Raw genomic sequence first — 15,815 nt, 5'->3', positions numbered from 1 at the left:
TATATTCAATAACTAATTATTCACCGGAAAACAAGCAATAGTTTGGGTTGGAAGGGTCCTTGAAGCTCCTCCAGCTCCAACCCCTGCCACGGGCAGGGACCCCTTCCACTGGAGCAGCTTGCTCCAAGCCCCTGTGTCCAACCTGGCCTTGAGCACTGCCAGGGATGGGGCAGCCACAGCTTCTCTGGGCACCCCGTGCCAGCGCCTCAGCACCCTCACAGGGAAGAGCTTCTTCCTTATATCTAACCTGAACTTTCCCTGTTTCAGTTTAAACCCATCACCCCTTGTCCCAGATAAAAATATAAAGTAGAATAACTGTTATTATTTTCTAGACATGGCTGAGGCATGCAAGGCACACCAGGCCTGAGGAAGTAGCTTCATTCTCGAAGCTGCTGGTAAAAGTCACCCCTTTAACTCCAGGAGAAGTTCCAGGACATGCCTGCCTGTGGGCATTGCCAGCACAGCCTAATGTCCATTTTTGTGAGGCTTTTTAGGAATTACTGGTCTATTGAGAGGAGACTTTATTTGGAGCAGCCCAAATTCTGCTGCAGATCCACAGTGACACAAGAGTATTTACATACCTGTAATACCACAGAACTGTGAGTGTTGCTGGTGAAAAACCGTGTGGTCCCTGTCTTCGAAGACTGTAGATGGGCAGAGACGCCCATATCGCTGCTGCCAAGAGACACTTTCATATGAGGATCCTCCTCTTCCACCAGAGATCTAAGGAGATCAGAACAAAGAAGCCTTAAGCCCAACCTCATTGTCATTCAGTGCTCTTGTGTACTAAACCCACAGTCTTCTGGATTGGACTTGATGCTCTTAAAGGTCTTTTCCAACGTAGCTGATTCCCTGAAGCATATATAACAGCATAGGTCAAACATGGGCAGATGACGGACTCAGTCCATAGTGCTCCCCCCTTCAGCTGATCTAGGAAAGTGAAGCATTAACAGCATTAAATTAGCATTAACAGCTAATTAAATTAGCTGAAATGATATCCACCCCATGCACATCGTTTCTTTTCTACATGTGGTTCCACTATTGTAGGATTCTTGCAGGGCTTTCATCCAGAAAAATCCAAGATTGCCAAGGAAAGCTAAAAAGATTGAAACTCTCGTTGCAATATCAAAGTTCAGTAATTTCACTCTCAATGGCTTGTGTTATCTTGCTCAAGTATGAACATAATATATATAGTGGAGTTTTGTAACTCTCAGCTAACCCACAACAAGTCCTTCCTTAGGACATCCAGTATCCTGCTCCTGCAGGCAATCACTTCAGCATTTTTAAGTTAAAACGTGTTAGTGTGAAGTCAACACTTGTGGTTTTCATGCCAAGCAATTCCTGTCCCCATCTACATGGGAAGGGCTAATTTTAGGTAGAACTGTTCTGGAATTGCTGCACTATTTTTAGCCTTCCATTTTAATCTTGAGATGCAAATGAGATTTGTATAAAGAGATCTGCATATGAGAGTCCAGCTCCCCTACGCTGCCACTATTATAAATAGTGATCATCTCCAGAAATATTAACGATAACCACTTCCCATCTCTGCTGTGATCTAATGCACAGTTAGCATTGCACTGTGGTATAACGCACATACACACAAACACTAGCAAACAGAAGCTGCTCATCCACAGACGAGGGCAGCTTCGTTACTCCACATTCCACAAAGGATTCGCGGCACTTTGATGCGACTGCTGCAAACCTCAGATTGTCGAGTTTGCCAAGATTTAAACATGCAGGTTCAGACATCGGCCTCCAAGGCAGTTTCAGAGATCACTGTCAATAAGTGGCAAGAATGTGCTAAAACTCCCCCCAGCCCATTTACTTAAGGACAAATTGGAAATTTGAGGATGAAAAGTAAATTTCATACTTCCAAACCCCAAACAGGTTCTGGTTCTACAGAAAACACATGTCCCCCCCTTTGGGAACACGGACTACACAGAGCAGCTTCTGAAACCCACATTCCCCTGACAGCACTGATTTGCCTTGTTCAAACCCACAAGGACATAAGGTCAGCTACGTAATGTGCTCAGAACAAATTCACCATCCAACAGCACACATGGGTTTGAAGCAGGGAGATTTTATGCACACAGACATAACAGACTGCAGGAATGAGGGAACATCCAAAGAGCTTTGACTTTGAACGCAGCAACCCCGTGCTCACACATCTGAAAGGAATTCACAAATGTGGGTGTACTGCAGCATGCAAGAACCATGTCCTTTTGGAAACAGAATTATCTACTTTAGAAAGCAAATCCATAGTGTAATTGAAATACTGTTTTACAGGCTGCACCTGAGCTCTCCAAACTACCTTTGGCATCCCACAAACAGAGCCAAGGATGGAGCCCTGCAGCAAAGCAGTTGCTGGCTCTGTTCCCTTTGTTCTGGGGTGGTTTGGGGCTTTTCGTTGTTTATTTGTTTTAGTTTTAATCCAATCACATCAAGGGAAGAGCCTGACATAACTTCAAAGGATACCCAGGCTCTAAATCCGTACATGTCTTTCTGAGGAGAAACAGAAGATAACATGGGGAGACTTGTGAGTGTGGGTGGGAAGGAAGCGCAGCTTCAACTAGCCTGGACCTGACTGTGTGCTCCTGAAATGTCAGGTCAGATCACCATTACACTGAGGGGCTTTTCAAACGCTGTTTCTGAACTCAGAGGGAAACAGAAGATGTACACATAGGTTAAAATCATTAGGAAAATAACCATACAAGTAAACCGACTCCCTTGCTGTTTTTACCATGCTTGCCCATGCCCCATGCTACTTCAGCTCCTGACAGCCAGCAGAATTCCTAACCGGTACAAATGAAGGCAAAGCCCTTCACCAGGATCCATCTGTTCCAAGAACAGCAGTGAGAATGGAAGCGTTGTACTGAACAGGCCACATTGCACAAAACCTCCCAAGCTTTGTCCTCAGTGGTCTCCTACAGCACGAGAGAGCACCACAGATTCCAAAGGACTCGCAGTACTCATCAGCACACCCTTGACGTGTTAGGTGTGGCTAGAGCATGGTACTTCCCTGCCTCACTTTCAGTCCATCCCAGGCAGTTGTCTTATGCCCACAGCACACAAGTGAGCTCAGCAGCTCCTGGCTTGATGCTCTTCCGCAGAAGAGACTGTCACAGAATCCCAGCCTGGTTTGTGTTCTAAGGGACCTTAAAGCTCCTCCAGTTCCAGCCCCCTGCCTCAGGCAGGGACACCTTCCACTAGAGCAGGTTGACCAGAGCCTTACAGCTTCCCCATTTGGGAAGGCCAAGCACCCTCTTCCATCAAGGGCATTATTTGCACTAAGAGCTGGCGAGAGCGCACTGACCCTGGGATCCAGCCTTGGGACACCCATCACGAGTGACCAGCAGTGACCAGTTTGTCCGAGGCTTTGTTCCTCTCTCAGCATCTATCTTCACACAAGCAGAGAACCCATCTTTGCAAGTCACAGTGAAAACACAGCAGCTCCTCCACACTGTGTTGGTACCAGACACAAAGCAAAGGCAACACCCGAGCACTGCATCACACACAAGAGTAACCCAGAGCTCTGTATTCTAGGAGGATGCCAGTGAACAATTTGAGAACACATAGACTGACCCGCATATTTACAGGACTCGTGTCATTCACTGCTTCCAGTTCTGCAGCTATCTCTACAGATTACCTGCAGTGAAGTGTGGAGAAACTGCTGCATGTACCCAGCAGGAGAGCCACTAACCAGCACAGTGACTGCAATGGGACACGAGACCCTGAGCTCAGACCCAGCATGTCAATCTGCCTCCCTCTACCCTTCACTGAAGGCTTCCCCATCTCTTGTGGAACTGCTATTTGTACCTTCCTGCAAAGGCTGTTGTAAGTACTGGAACCTTCCAGCAAATATTTGTTAACTGGCTGGAGTCACAGTGTGATGCAGACACAGACTGCTTTCTAAAGCACTAGGCAAATACTAACCTGTTAGAACAGTCCATAGGCACCCAGGTGACCCATGAGGAGCAGGGGTCTCTGGAAATTAAGACAAGTTTTCCACTCAACTAGAAGATCCAAATTATGTTGTTGCCATTTTGGATGGAGTTCAGTGGATGAATGGAATAAAACAATGGTCAGTGATGATGTTTTCTTCAGAAGTAGCTGAACTCATTCTGATGCAACAGGAACAAGGTGACTGTGAATATTATTAGGAGTTGGTTCATTTACATGGGGAAAGCATTGATCTGTTTGTCAGAGCATAATGCAGCCTTTGAAAGCAAAGGAAGGAGATCAGCCTACAGCTAGGGCTATTTCAGAGTGCGTGTTCTCTGATTTATTTAAAACCCACAGACTTTACATAACTCAGTAAAAGCCTGCCAAAGCCATATTGGCTACAGAGCGAATTCTTCATTGGGTGAAGCTCAATGGCTTGTTTTTGAAAGGATTATAACCTTATTTTCTCTGTCAAATTACTGTTCAATGAACCATGACTGCAAGTGCTCTGGTCACTGGTAAACAGCATCTTCAGCAATCACACCTGGCATGTGCCACTACCCTGGAATTTAGCACCAAACAAAGAGCCACATTTCAAGTTCATATGAAGATACTCTTATTTCAGACAAATCTTGCCTATTTTCGGCTTTGTCAAAAATGCTGGTGCATTACAGGGCTTTCCTATACACACAGCCATGCATGGATTTTGCTAATGAACCTACTAATGAAAAGGCTAGTGAAATACAACGAAACTTCCATTTACTATTAGATATAGAGTAATTCCTTACTTTGCATGCATAATCTGCAATGAAGTACCATAGTATGCTTAGTCTGCCAAAAAAATAATGGAAGTATTGATTATTTTACAGTCTTCCCATTAGGAACAGATGTTAAGCTTGGTGAGTAATGAATTTAGGAATTCCCCAACAAATTACACAGCCACCCAGGAACTCAATAGGCATAACTGATGGAGTGGCACTGTATAAAAGAAAATCTCATCGTGCTTATATTAAGAAACTTAGATATTAATATAACGTAGATGAACAAATTACACAATCACATTATTTCACATTGCTTTCATTCCAAAGCTTCTACCTATACAATTGCTGGAAATCCTTATTATCACAGTCACAGAATCCCAGTTTGGGTTGGGAGCCAACCTGTGCCAGTGCCACAGCATCCTCAGAGGGAAGAGCTTCTGCCTAAGAGCTCACCTCCAAGCCATTCCCTCTTGTCCTGTCACTATCTGCCCTTGTAAAAAGTGTTTCTATTTACATTTTCAGCCTCTAGTTCATCCAGTAAAAACTGCCTTTAAACTCTTCAGGAAACCCAGTAACACCTGAAGCTGCTCGCATGACACTAGTGCTCATAATAAGAAAGGAGAAGCGTGATTCCTCTTCCTGACCCTTTGTGTGTATCCTGTGGTGATTCGGCTCCTGCCTTCTAGTGATGCTCTTGCCTTCATCCTCCTTTGAGGTCTCCAGCAGCAGCCTGTGCCAGGACCTGGACGTCCCCAAAGCAAGGACTATTTTTTTGCTGAACATGTTGCTGGGTCTGTTTAGGGAGGAGTTGATTTGATCGGAATAAAAATGATCTTTTGTCTTTGTGTTCTCTTTCAGCTGCAGTCATACATCTACTTTAAAATGTGAACTTGCATTCCCTACAGAAACTTTTCCTGTGATTTTTTTACAAGGAACCATTAACAAATTATGAATTTGGGCAGTTTTCTTGGTTACTGTTTCCAGAAGGGAATGACATTACAAACTCCTGTTAAAAAAGGTAACTTCATTTTCAGAGCATGCTGAGGCGCTGGCACAGGGTGCCCACAGAAGCTGTGGCTGCCCCATCCTTGGCAGTGCTCAAGGCCAGGTTGGACACAGGGGCTTGGAGCAAGCTGCTCCAGTGGAAGGGGTCCCTGCCCATGGCATCAGTTGGAGCTGGAGGAGCTTTAAGGTCCTTTCCAGCCCAAACCAGTCTGGGATTCTGTGACACAGAACCTTGTTCAACCAGAGCCAAGCTCAAGGGAACCTACTTCAGCTATTCTAGAAGCCAAGCTCTCAAGACTAGTGTGGAACTGCCAAGCTTTTAACCTTTCTTTTTACTCCGTTATTAATTTTAACATAGCCAAGCACTTCAGCCACAACCACCCTGACAAAAAGTCTCTGCCCAAGCATGCAAACCCACAATGCCATGAATGCAACTAGAAACACGCAAACGATTCAAGGTACAATCGCTGCCCCAAACACCAACAGAGCTGGGGGGAGAGGAGGACAACACAGAAATGAACCTATTCCCAGCATCACTTGAATCTTTCTGTATCACTCCCTAACAAGGCCACGCTGCGACCAAAGCCAGCACAAAAACCAAGTCCCACAAAGGCTGCAGTGGAGGACTGAGCAACATCACCAGTCATTCATAGGATTCCCCAAGGGTGAGCACCCAGGAAACACTCTCCTCGAAACTCCTTCTTAAACAACTGAACTGTCAGAGGTCTCGAGCTGTTTGCAGCATAATTACAGCCTGCTGGTTAATTCAAATTTGTTTTCCACAGAAACAAAGCAATATTTGGCTCAGTCACTGCTATAAAGCTTTGTTCCTAACAGTATTCGGTCTCTCTGGGAGCCTTAGTCTCACATCCACATTTATCTGGTTGACAAAGGGTTTACATTCACTGAGCCATTTGCAGCTCGACTTTGCAGGCTCAGATTGTTTAATAATGCTAAATTAGAAACAGTTCTCTAATGACTTGTTGCCAAAGTTGGTGCTAGTCTATTGATTCCTACGATCCAAACCAGGAAAAGCAAAGCTAAGCCACACGCTCTGTAGCTTCTACAAAAGAAGCAAAGCTCCTTCATTACCTTGACATTCAGAAAGGTAAAAACCAACAGCCTCTGGGGGGTTCCCCAGGTCTGGCTGGACTGACACTGCACATCCCACTCTCCGCCCTTCAGTCGGTCGCTGGCATTCCCAAGGCAAGTCATCATTTTAGCTTAATACTGCAGGTGCCTTACAGAACAGTTCATAACACTCTGAATGCACCAGTGGATCACATTCTACCTGATGGGTCTTTACAGCTGACAAACTGGCAAAGCTGACACTGACAGAACAGGCTGAGGACCTAATCCATGATAGCTCAATGAAGTTGCTTTAGCATGTCATGACATGAAGTCAGTATCACAACACTGTGCTACGTAAGAGAAGGTAATTCTGAGGAGCTGTGAGCCCCAGCATCCCCTTTGAAAGGCTGCCCAGAGAAACCACCAGCACTGGGAGGCTTCACAATAATGAGTCTGGGTTTTCCCTTGGTTTTGCCAGTTTATTACTGCAGTGGAATTTCTCTTTGAATAACATACTGAAATACCTATTATTTAAAAAGCAAAAGTCACATCAACAGGCACAAATGAGAATTATATATACAAAATCACTGGGATTAAAAGCAGTCTCCTATTTATAAGATACCGGCCTCTTCTGTTCCCCACCCACCCATTGATCTGGTTTTGTGCATTGTCAGATTAGTTGATAGAATAGCTGGGGTGACCTGCACATTGATGTGAACATGTTGAGATCTGCAACATCTAGGAAGTAACTGCTTAAAATGGGAATGCTGCCGAAGACAGGAGAGTCCGGGCTGGGGTCAAATGCTTGGCAGCCCAACAAAAGGGGCGATTGACTAAAACGGACCAGTGAAGACAGTGGAAGCACAGAGGGTGGTCCCACAGAAAAGCACTAATAGGGCTGGTCTGACAAATCCTACATACACACCTCCTCCCGTTTAGGTACATATCATTGTACAGCATAAATTCAAAGAGCTCGGTGTGGAGCAAATCAGAGATTTGCAAGAAGACACAAAGGCATTAACCTATATAACCTATCTAAGCAGCTAATGCTAACACTGATTACTCCAGAGTATTAAGAATTCCTTCTACTTTTCTGCACAGCAACCGATTTCCATCACTGCTAGGCAGTTCCCATTAGATACATTTCACAAACACGGTTCAGGACAGTGTTACAAACCCTTTGATAGCAGGACTGGAATATTGCATTTGTCTCCTAATGTTAGTTATTTATGACAACACATGCAGGGGATAGTTTCCACTCAAAATATCACACACTATTCCATGTTAAAGGAGAAATGGCACTGACTTTACAGACAGATTATTCTGCATTAAGGATTTTACTTCTTTTTAGCTGAGGCATGCTGGAGGCATGCAGAGGAGCTTTGAAAACAGCATTTTTGCAAGCAGCGTTTGTGCACTATTGAATTCTTTGCAGATGTCCATCACTGCACTTTAACCTCCAGAGCTCTCACAAGCATCATTTCCATCCTTGTCAACAGAAGATGCGCTCAGCTTTGGAAAACCACACAGATGACATTGCTGCTGTGAATAACAAAGAATTCTCTTTGGTCTGAAGAGTGTGAGATGATGTGACCCATGCATAGTAATTGAGATGCCTAAACAATAACTGGGACCCATAGACAGTAATTAAGAAGGAGGTGTTCCTTCACACCTCCAAGCTGTGTACCCAGCCAAATGCTGATCCGTCCCTCACCCTCTCTCAAGCAGGGTGTCTGTTCTCTACCTCTGCTCTTGCCAGGTACTGGGGTTTTTGTTTTAGACACGTGGCTCTCAATACACAGCTATGATGCCAAGGAACAGTACTTCTGCAGCTCGGTGTTATTAGTCCTGGCTTTGAGCAGCCTGCTCTAGTGGAAGGTGTCCCTGCCTGGGGCACGGGGTTGGAACTGGATGAGCTTTAAGGTCCCTTCCAACCCAAAGCACTCTGTGATGGTATGTTTCTGTCACCTAGGTCTGCCCCACACAGCTGACACCATAAACACGATTTCACTAGCAGAGCATAAACTTGCTGTAACAGCTTTCACACTCATTTTGACAAGAGGAATATAGCTTCTAAACCTCAATGCCGCAAGTGTCATGAAACCCACTGGAAAGCAGCTTGACAAAAGCACATACAGCACATTCCCAACTTGTGCACTGAGCCAGGTTGCATTACACCTACACATGCTGGTTACACGCCAGTGCTTCAGTCCTAACATGATCTCATTTTCCCTGTGCAATGTCACAATCTCCCATCAGCCTGGGTGGAAAGCTCAAGATGCTGTGGACCAGTTCTCCCAGAAACCAGGGTACATCTGTTCCACAGAGGAACCCTTCACCCTCCACCTAATGTTAAGCGTGACCTCCTACAGCCAGGATATCCCAAAGTTATCCCTACCAAGTAACTGGAGGTGAACAAAACCACCAGCCAAGAGGCAGCGATTCACTGCTGCTCCTTCCCACTGCCAGGAAAGCAAAACCAGACCCAGCAACACCAGCACTAACAGAACCACGTCCTCACTGCAAAGTCATGAGCTCAGCTGCAGCAGGTCCCTCCTTTCACATCCTACCTGGTCACAGGTTTCCTGCAGCAGAGAACTCTCTAGGACCAGCTCTTTGAACACCTTCCCCACCTCGAGAACTACCACAAACCCCCTCCCAGCTGCACAGCCTGAGGACAGTTACCTGCTCTCCAGTGGTACTTTGTACCTGCTTCATCCCAGCAGCCAAACGTGTCTGGAACCACTAGTCTTGGCCTTTCCATACAGGGAAACTAAGGCAGAGCTCAGGTACTGGCTACATGCACCAAATCAAGCACTAATCAAACCTGTGTGTCCTGACAAGCAGTTTAACCTCCAGGTAAGGCACTTGTAAATCATAAGCAGGATGAAGCTTGTGAAGTTCAGTGGAACTTTTACTAGAAAAAACCTGAAAAATTGGAATTTCGATGTAGGTACCTCCCAAACCCCCAACCCTTTAAGACCTCCCTATGTTATGTTTAAAATTATACTACAAACCTATTCTACAAGGTTAAAATGTCAATGATTAAAGCGATCAAAAGCTCACTTCTACCTTTCTATATCCTAGATCCAACGTAGCAAGTACAGAGGCGTTCATCTGTGAATTCAGGAGTTTTATGGTCATTTATTTCACATCAATACACATCCTGTTTCACACGCCACTTATGCCTGAATCTTTCACCTAAAACATAAGCCTTTTGCCAGCGTACAGAGTACTTCTTCGGAAAGAAAAGTCATGAATATGAATGTGAAAAGCATCAGATCACATAAAACAGTAGCAAATTTACTGTGATCTCTGCAATGAAGATAATTAATTCCATCACCTGCTTTACTGGTCAACCCAAATTAGATGGGGTGGGTTATTAGTCCATATATATCCTGCCTAATCAAATAGGTGCCATTTTGTAATGTTCCCCATTCTGCATAATAAGGTGTATGAATGATTTTCATGTTAGCTTTCAGAGTCCTGCTAATGTCTGGGTTGCGTGCCAGGGAAGAAATGTCTCCATAAGCACTGGGATACATGGACTCATTCTAAAAAGGTTCTTCGGGCTGCTGATCACATATTTCTGATGCTTCAGATAAGCACGGCATCATAGAGTTCAGCATGATCACTAAACCTGTCCCCACACTTTGAGCACACCGAGATCATCAGCTACACGATCCCAATCAGAAAAGCCAGAGCACACACAGTGCTGGATGAGCAATTTAAAGCGACACAAAAGCGATGCTCAGTGTCAGCAGCAGCCAGAGCAGACCAGGCTCCTTCTGACCTTTCTTGCATTTCATTAGTATAGTTAAGAAGCCAAAAGCGTACTGCACAACACTGAAGACACTGCTTCCCTGGAACAGGTTTAAAAGCCTCACAACTCCCATCATGACGCTTCCTTTGTATTTAGCCAATATTTTGTAAAAACTCAGGGTAAGGAGCAATTTACTGGAAATGGCTCATCTTCTGGCAGCCTTAAGCATCCGTGATGCAGTCAGCGAGAGGAAAGGCTGAAATGAACTCATCTCAAACAGGTTAGCTGGCAAAGCCCAGCCCTTCCCAGCAAGGACAAGAGGGACCCCGCAGCTGCATCAGGCTACTCCGGCCCCGCTGCTCATCCAGGCGATGCACAGCAGCAGCCAAGCACCATGACATGCAGAGGACCCTTAAAACCCCCTTTTTACAGCCACGTCCTTACAGGAGCTGAAGCAAAAACCTATCTGCAAGATGACAATACAAGCTTAAAAGTACTAAGTAGGTATTAGGCTGGAATATTATTGGAAAGTAATAGTCTTTATAGTCATTTCCAGATCGGGAAATCATCTACACAGCTATTTGTGCATTTTAGAGCAATTCTGCCTCATTTTGAAAGAGCTGCTTTCTTATGGAAAGGCAGAAGCAATTCAAACCCTATTGCTTAGTTTGATAGCACAGAGGGGAAAAAAAGCCACCTGTATGTGCTAACCCAGAGCGGCAGCAGCAAAAGGTGAACAAAAGCTCCACCAAGGTTGGGCAAGACAAAGGCACGCTGTTTCTGGGTGTATTAAAATGCTCTTTTCTGTGAAGCTACTCTACATGGACAAACTGCAGCCCCAGAAGTACTTAGATCTGGATGACTGGTACTTGTGCTTTAAGCTTTTATTGTAACTCTGTCACAAGACATTCAAGCTGTATTAAGGCTAAGACTTTCCAGACTAAAAGACGACCAAAGCAGGTGATTTCTTCCATACAAGACCTGACATGAACAGAAGTGCAGTACAATACAGCAGGTGATTTCATGTTTAATTGCCAAGTGCAATAGTCAGGAGGAGGAAATGTTAGCACATACACTAAATGAAAGCCTGCTTCAGAGCTTTCCTTGTCAATTCAAGATCTACGGATTAACAGCAACATGAACTTTTCAAATGAACATCTATCATATTATTACAAATATAGCTTAATCTGCACAATTTCTCTCTGTTTCAACAACGAGGGAAAGACTTAACACAACATCCACCATGAAACATCCAGGATAAAGTCTAGGGGGGGGTCTACACAGAAAACAAGGTAAGATTCTGAGCGCCAATGCCATTTAACACATAACAGGGTATTTTGCCACGGGGTAGTCTCACAAAAGCAATCCCACCTTATTATCCTCATTTCTCTCACTTACATGTATGCTGGAGAAAGTGGCGATGACCTGGATGTTTTAAGCACAGGAACTGGGAATTTCCAGATAGCAGGAGAGCTCGTTTTCCATTTCAATGGCATGTTGTCACCACGGTACTACAATAACAGCAAACAGCATTTCCATAACAGGCTACCAACTAGGACTTCCATTCCACACACACACCACTGACACAGCAGTGCCTGCTGCTAGGAACAAGGAGCTGCTTCTGCCAGTGCCCTTAAACCGGTGCTCCCGAGCTGTAAAGCAAGGCTGCCAGCCATCTCCTTTTAAATCCTGCTGTCCCCTAAAGCGATGTGATGATTCTATCCTTCAACTCCACAATAGTGCCACCTCGTCAGGGAAGCGCTGACTGCAGTAGATGCTTAAACCCCCCCCACCCCCCCACCCCAGCCAGACGGACTGCACCGTGCACACCAGCACAATGCAGCTTTGGTTCGGAAAAGCAGCTAATTTTCAGCGAGCTGTGTCGGATGCTATTGTTCTACCTGAATAGGGACACTGCAGCAGTGCACTCTGTTCTCTTCCTATTAACCTCCTTTCTGACCAATGGAAGCAGGAAAAGAAAAAATGGGTTTCATATGAAAACGAAACAACATACCTACTCAGAATACACTTGTCATCCTCTGAACATTCTTCTTTTGAGCTGCAACAATACAAATGGGATATAAATCTCAGCATAGCCTTAGGCCACGGCTAAGAGAAATCAGTGACTAAATTCAGCAGCCTGTTTTCCTCCTGTGCAAGCTCTGACCAAACAATACGAGAATGCCATTATGGAAAAAGCCCATTGCAAAAATCAGTCCTTCTAATCCATAGCTAGGAAGACAAAATAAAGCCCAAATCACTGCAGGTTTCTGCATGCTCTTCTAACAGCTTCTGCTTCAGGATGCTCTCATTTTCCTATTCCCACTTCCAAGGAGGATGAGCAAAATCTCATGCATTTTACAACACGCTATGGGAACACAAATACCACTGTCTCCTGCAGCAGAGAAGCAGAGAGGAGCACGCTGTTATCGCAGGCTTTGGAGGGATGCTATCAACAGCCTCACGCTCAACATCCCCCCCAGCAGCTCAGACATCGCCTGGAGAACTGATGAAGTACATGGGCACACCGGTGGCCATCAGGGACCACCCCACACCTCCCCGCGCTGCCTGGGGACCTCCCGGGGCTGGTGACTGCAGGGAGCATGGGAGGGGACACTGTGCATAGGCAGAGCTGGGTTTTAGGGAGAAGGCGGCAGAGCTTCAACTGCGCTCACTCCCTTCCAGGGGCAAAACCAAAACAAGCCGCTTTCAATGCACTGCCACAGAGGAGTCAACACGAGGGTGTTTAAGCTTGAGATGTCAGAACAGGCTCTGCACAGCTCGGTGATCCTTCTGTTCATCAGGACAGCTCAATCCCGTCACAAAGAAAAGCCAACACCTTGTCACACTGCTCTGCAATAACGGACAGAACCAGGAGCAGAATTCCTATCAACTGGAACATTTAATGGCATTTAATAGCACTCCGACCGGGTTTTGTAATGGTGAAACCTACGCTGTTCAGTTTATTTTGGGGATGAAATCACCAGGGAATAATTGCTGCTTCTGATCATTATTATTGCAAACGTTTGCCCAAAATAGTTTTGGGCACTGGGAGCTGTTACCATAACCACAGGCGAGGAGCTGCAGTAATGCAGGGTGGTGGGAGCCGAGGACTGATTCAAACCCAGATGCACTCTGACAAACAGCTCAGGAGCACTCTCCCACTCCTCTGAAGCTCCAAATTACACATGAGCAGCATTAATGCAGGCAACAAACTCCCCACCAACTGCTCCAGGAAAGCAAAGCAGACCTTTGCTGCGCAGGACAACAGAGTTTATATGCTATAAACACCACCCTATGTGCTATAAACAGCATCCTAAAGAGAGCAAGTACATGGGTTTAGGCCAAGGAAGTGTTACTTTCAGTAAAAGAATTCCTGCATTCATATGCAAACAGCCATGCCTATCTGCACACCCTGTAAATATTACCTGCAACAGTCTCATACATATATATACGTATATATAATACATATAAAACACCAGGCTGTTAGACCTTGCCTTCCCTGCACTGAAGGAAGTGCAGGATGTAACAAATTTAACCCAAAGTGGAATCTGAAAGAGATGTCAGACAGCAGCTACTATAAGCACAAAGAAAACCATCACTGTTTTAAATTCATGCATTCAATCTTGCTGTTGCATCTGCCATCATACAGAAGCTGTCTTTAAATCTAAACAGCAAACGCTGTTACTGCCTCCCTCGCATCCAATGCATTCAAATGGGAACTGCTGTTAATGTCTGCACCTCCTGCTCTGCTGACCCCAAGGACCTGATGACACAGTTCATTTATTGACAGCAGCATTACCAATATAAAAGAATGAGGCTTACGGCAATCAATGGGCCCCTTTTCCAAAAGAGGCTCTGGAGCAGTAAACTGAAAACCAGCTAAAGCCACAGAGCCATTCCCAAGCACTGACTGGTACTGAAGTCAAGCAGTGCACACCCACAAATCAGTTACTTCTCACTGCTGACCCCAACAAGATGATTTATCCCATGGGGCAACAACACTCCTCAAACACCCACTCTCCTTTGGGGGCTACAGTTCCCATTCATTTTTCCATTCAGCTCACAAGCAACCTAACTAAAACCTTTATGGAAAACACAGCAGCTGTAACTGGCTGAAATCCATGAATCCCGAACCCAGCCCAGCTTCACCTCCTTCTCATGTCCCACACACTCTGCTTGACAAACGAGCCATTGTATGGGATGCAGAACTGAAGGAAGCAGCAGTGCCAGGTACTCTAGAAATACTTCCACTTGCAGAAGCAGCACCACATGAGCAGTCAGTCACCTATCTCGTACACAAGGAGGAAAACAAGAAATCATATTCCATTCTTTTCCTGACAGCCACAAGTGGCTTGTGCATTCCCAGGGAAAACACCAGTGAGATGGATTCTACGCTTTACATAACTATTCCTAAAACAACACAAAATCGCAGTGCATTATTCTGTTATTTTAATTCAGACTCCAAAACAACAGTTTCATTACACATTTTGAAACAGAGGGGAAAAACAGCTATCTCCTGGAGCACGCTGCACCCACCCAACAGGCATCTCTGTTCTTCTATCACATCCCTATTCACATCCCTTCGCCACTCATCCCCAGACCGAGTTCAGCTCGTGGTGGTTTCAGTCCTTACACTGGTAAAAAACAAAGCTGGAAAATAACTGCTCAGTGAAGTGAGCTGCTGTGGTTAAAGATTTGCTGTTCAGCTCAACCCAGCTGCTCACCTCCCTGCTTTTATCCATCTACTGAGGATCAGAGGAACTGAAACACTAGGTGGAACCAGGGTGATCCCATTTGAAATGTGCTCAAGTCTTGCAAACCCTTTCTAGCGTGACCCAAAAAGTCTCCTGCACTTCCAGAACCTCAGGCTTCCTTGAGCTATACTGAAAGAAACACGTTCGAAGTTACGGGGACGGTGTGAGTTACGTCTCCTATTTCCCCTAGAAATACAGACAACAGAAAGGTCTAAACCACAGAACCCCAGACTGGTTTGTGCTGGGAGGAACCTTTTAAGGTTTAGCTCATCCAGTTTTAGCTTTAGCTCATCCAGCTCCAACCCCTGCCACAGGCAGGGACCCCTTCCACTGGAGCAGCTTGCTCCAAGCCCCTGTGTCCAACCTGGCCTTGAGCACTGCCAGGGATGGGGCAGCCACAGCTTCTCTGGGCACCCTGTGCCAGCGCCTCAGCACCCTCCCAGGGAAGAGCTTCTGCCTAAGAGCTCAGCTCAGTCTCCCCTCGGGCAGGTTCAAGCCATTCCCCTTGCCCTGTCC

At 45.5% G+C, this 15,815-nt stretch overlaps 1 protein-coding gene across 9 annotated transcripts in view; it reads right to left on the bottom strand.

Moving 5' to 3' along the window:
* Positions 1-15,815, bottom strand: part of KLHL13 (kelch like family member 13) — a 59,135-nt gene that overhangs the window by 13,981 nt on the left and 29,339 nt on the right. For 5 of the 9 annotated variants that reach the window (XM_061353273.1, XM_061353269.1, XM_061353277.1 and 2 more), the window contains one exon: positions 582-723. In XM_061353273.1, coding sequence (XP_061209257.1) covers positions 582-723 — 142 coding nt within the window. Of the gene's footprint in view, positions 1-581; positions 724-3,933; positions 4,122-11,940; positions 12,474-12,556; positions 13,173-15,815 lie in introns of those variants that run through there. The other 4 variants (XM_061353270.1, XM_061353278.1, XM_061353272.1 and 1 more) reach the window with 4 other exon arrangements.

This window comes from Neopsephotus bourkii, unplaced genomic scaffold (genome assembly GCF_033783945.1).
Source record: "Neopsephotus bourkii isolate Nb327-2 ecotype Australia unplaced genomic scaffold, CSIRO-AGI_Nbou_v1 NB_668, whole genome shotgun sequence".
Classification (NCBI taxonomy): domain Eukaryota; kingdom Metazoa; phylum Chordata; class Aves; order Psittaciformes; family Psittacidae; genus Neopsephotus; species Neopsephotus bourkii.
Note: the sequence above shows the minus strand (reverse complement) of the source record. Positions and strands in the feature narration are given on the sequence as shown.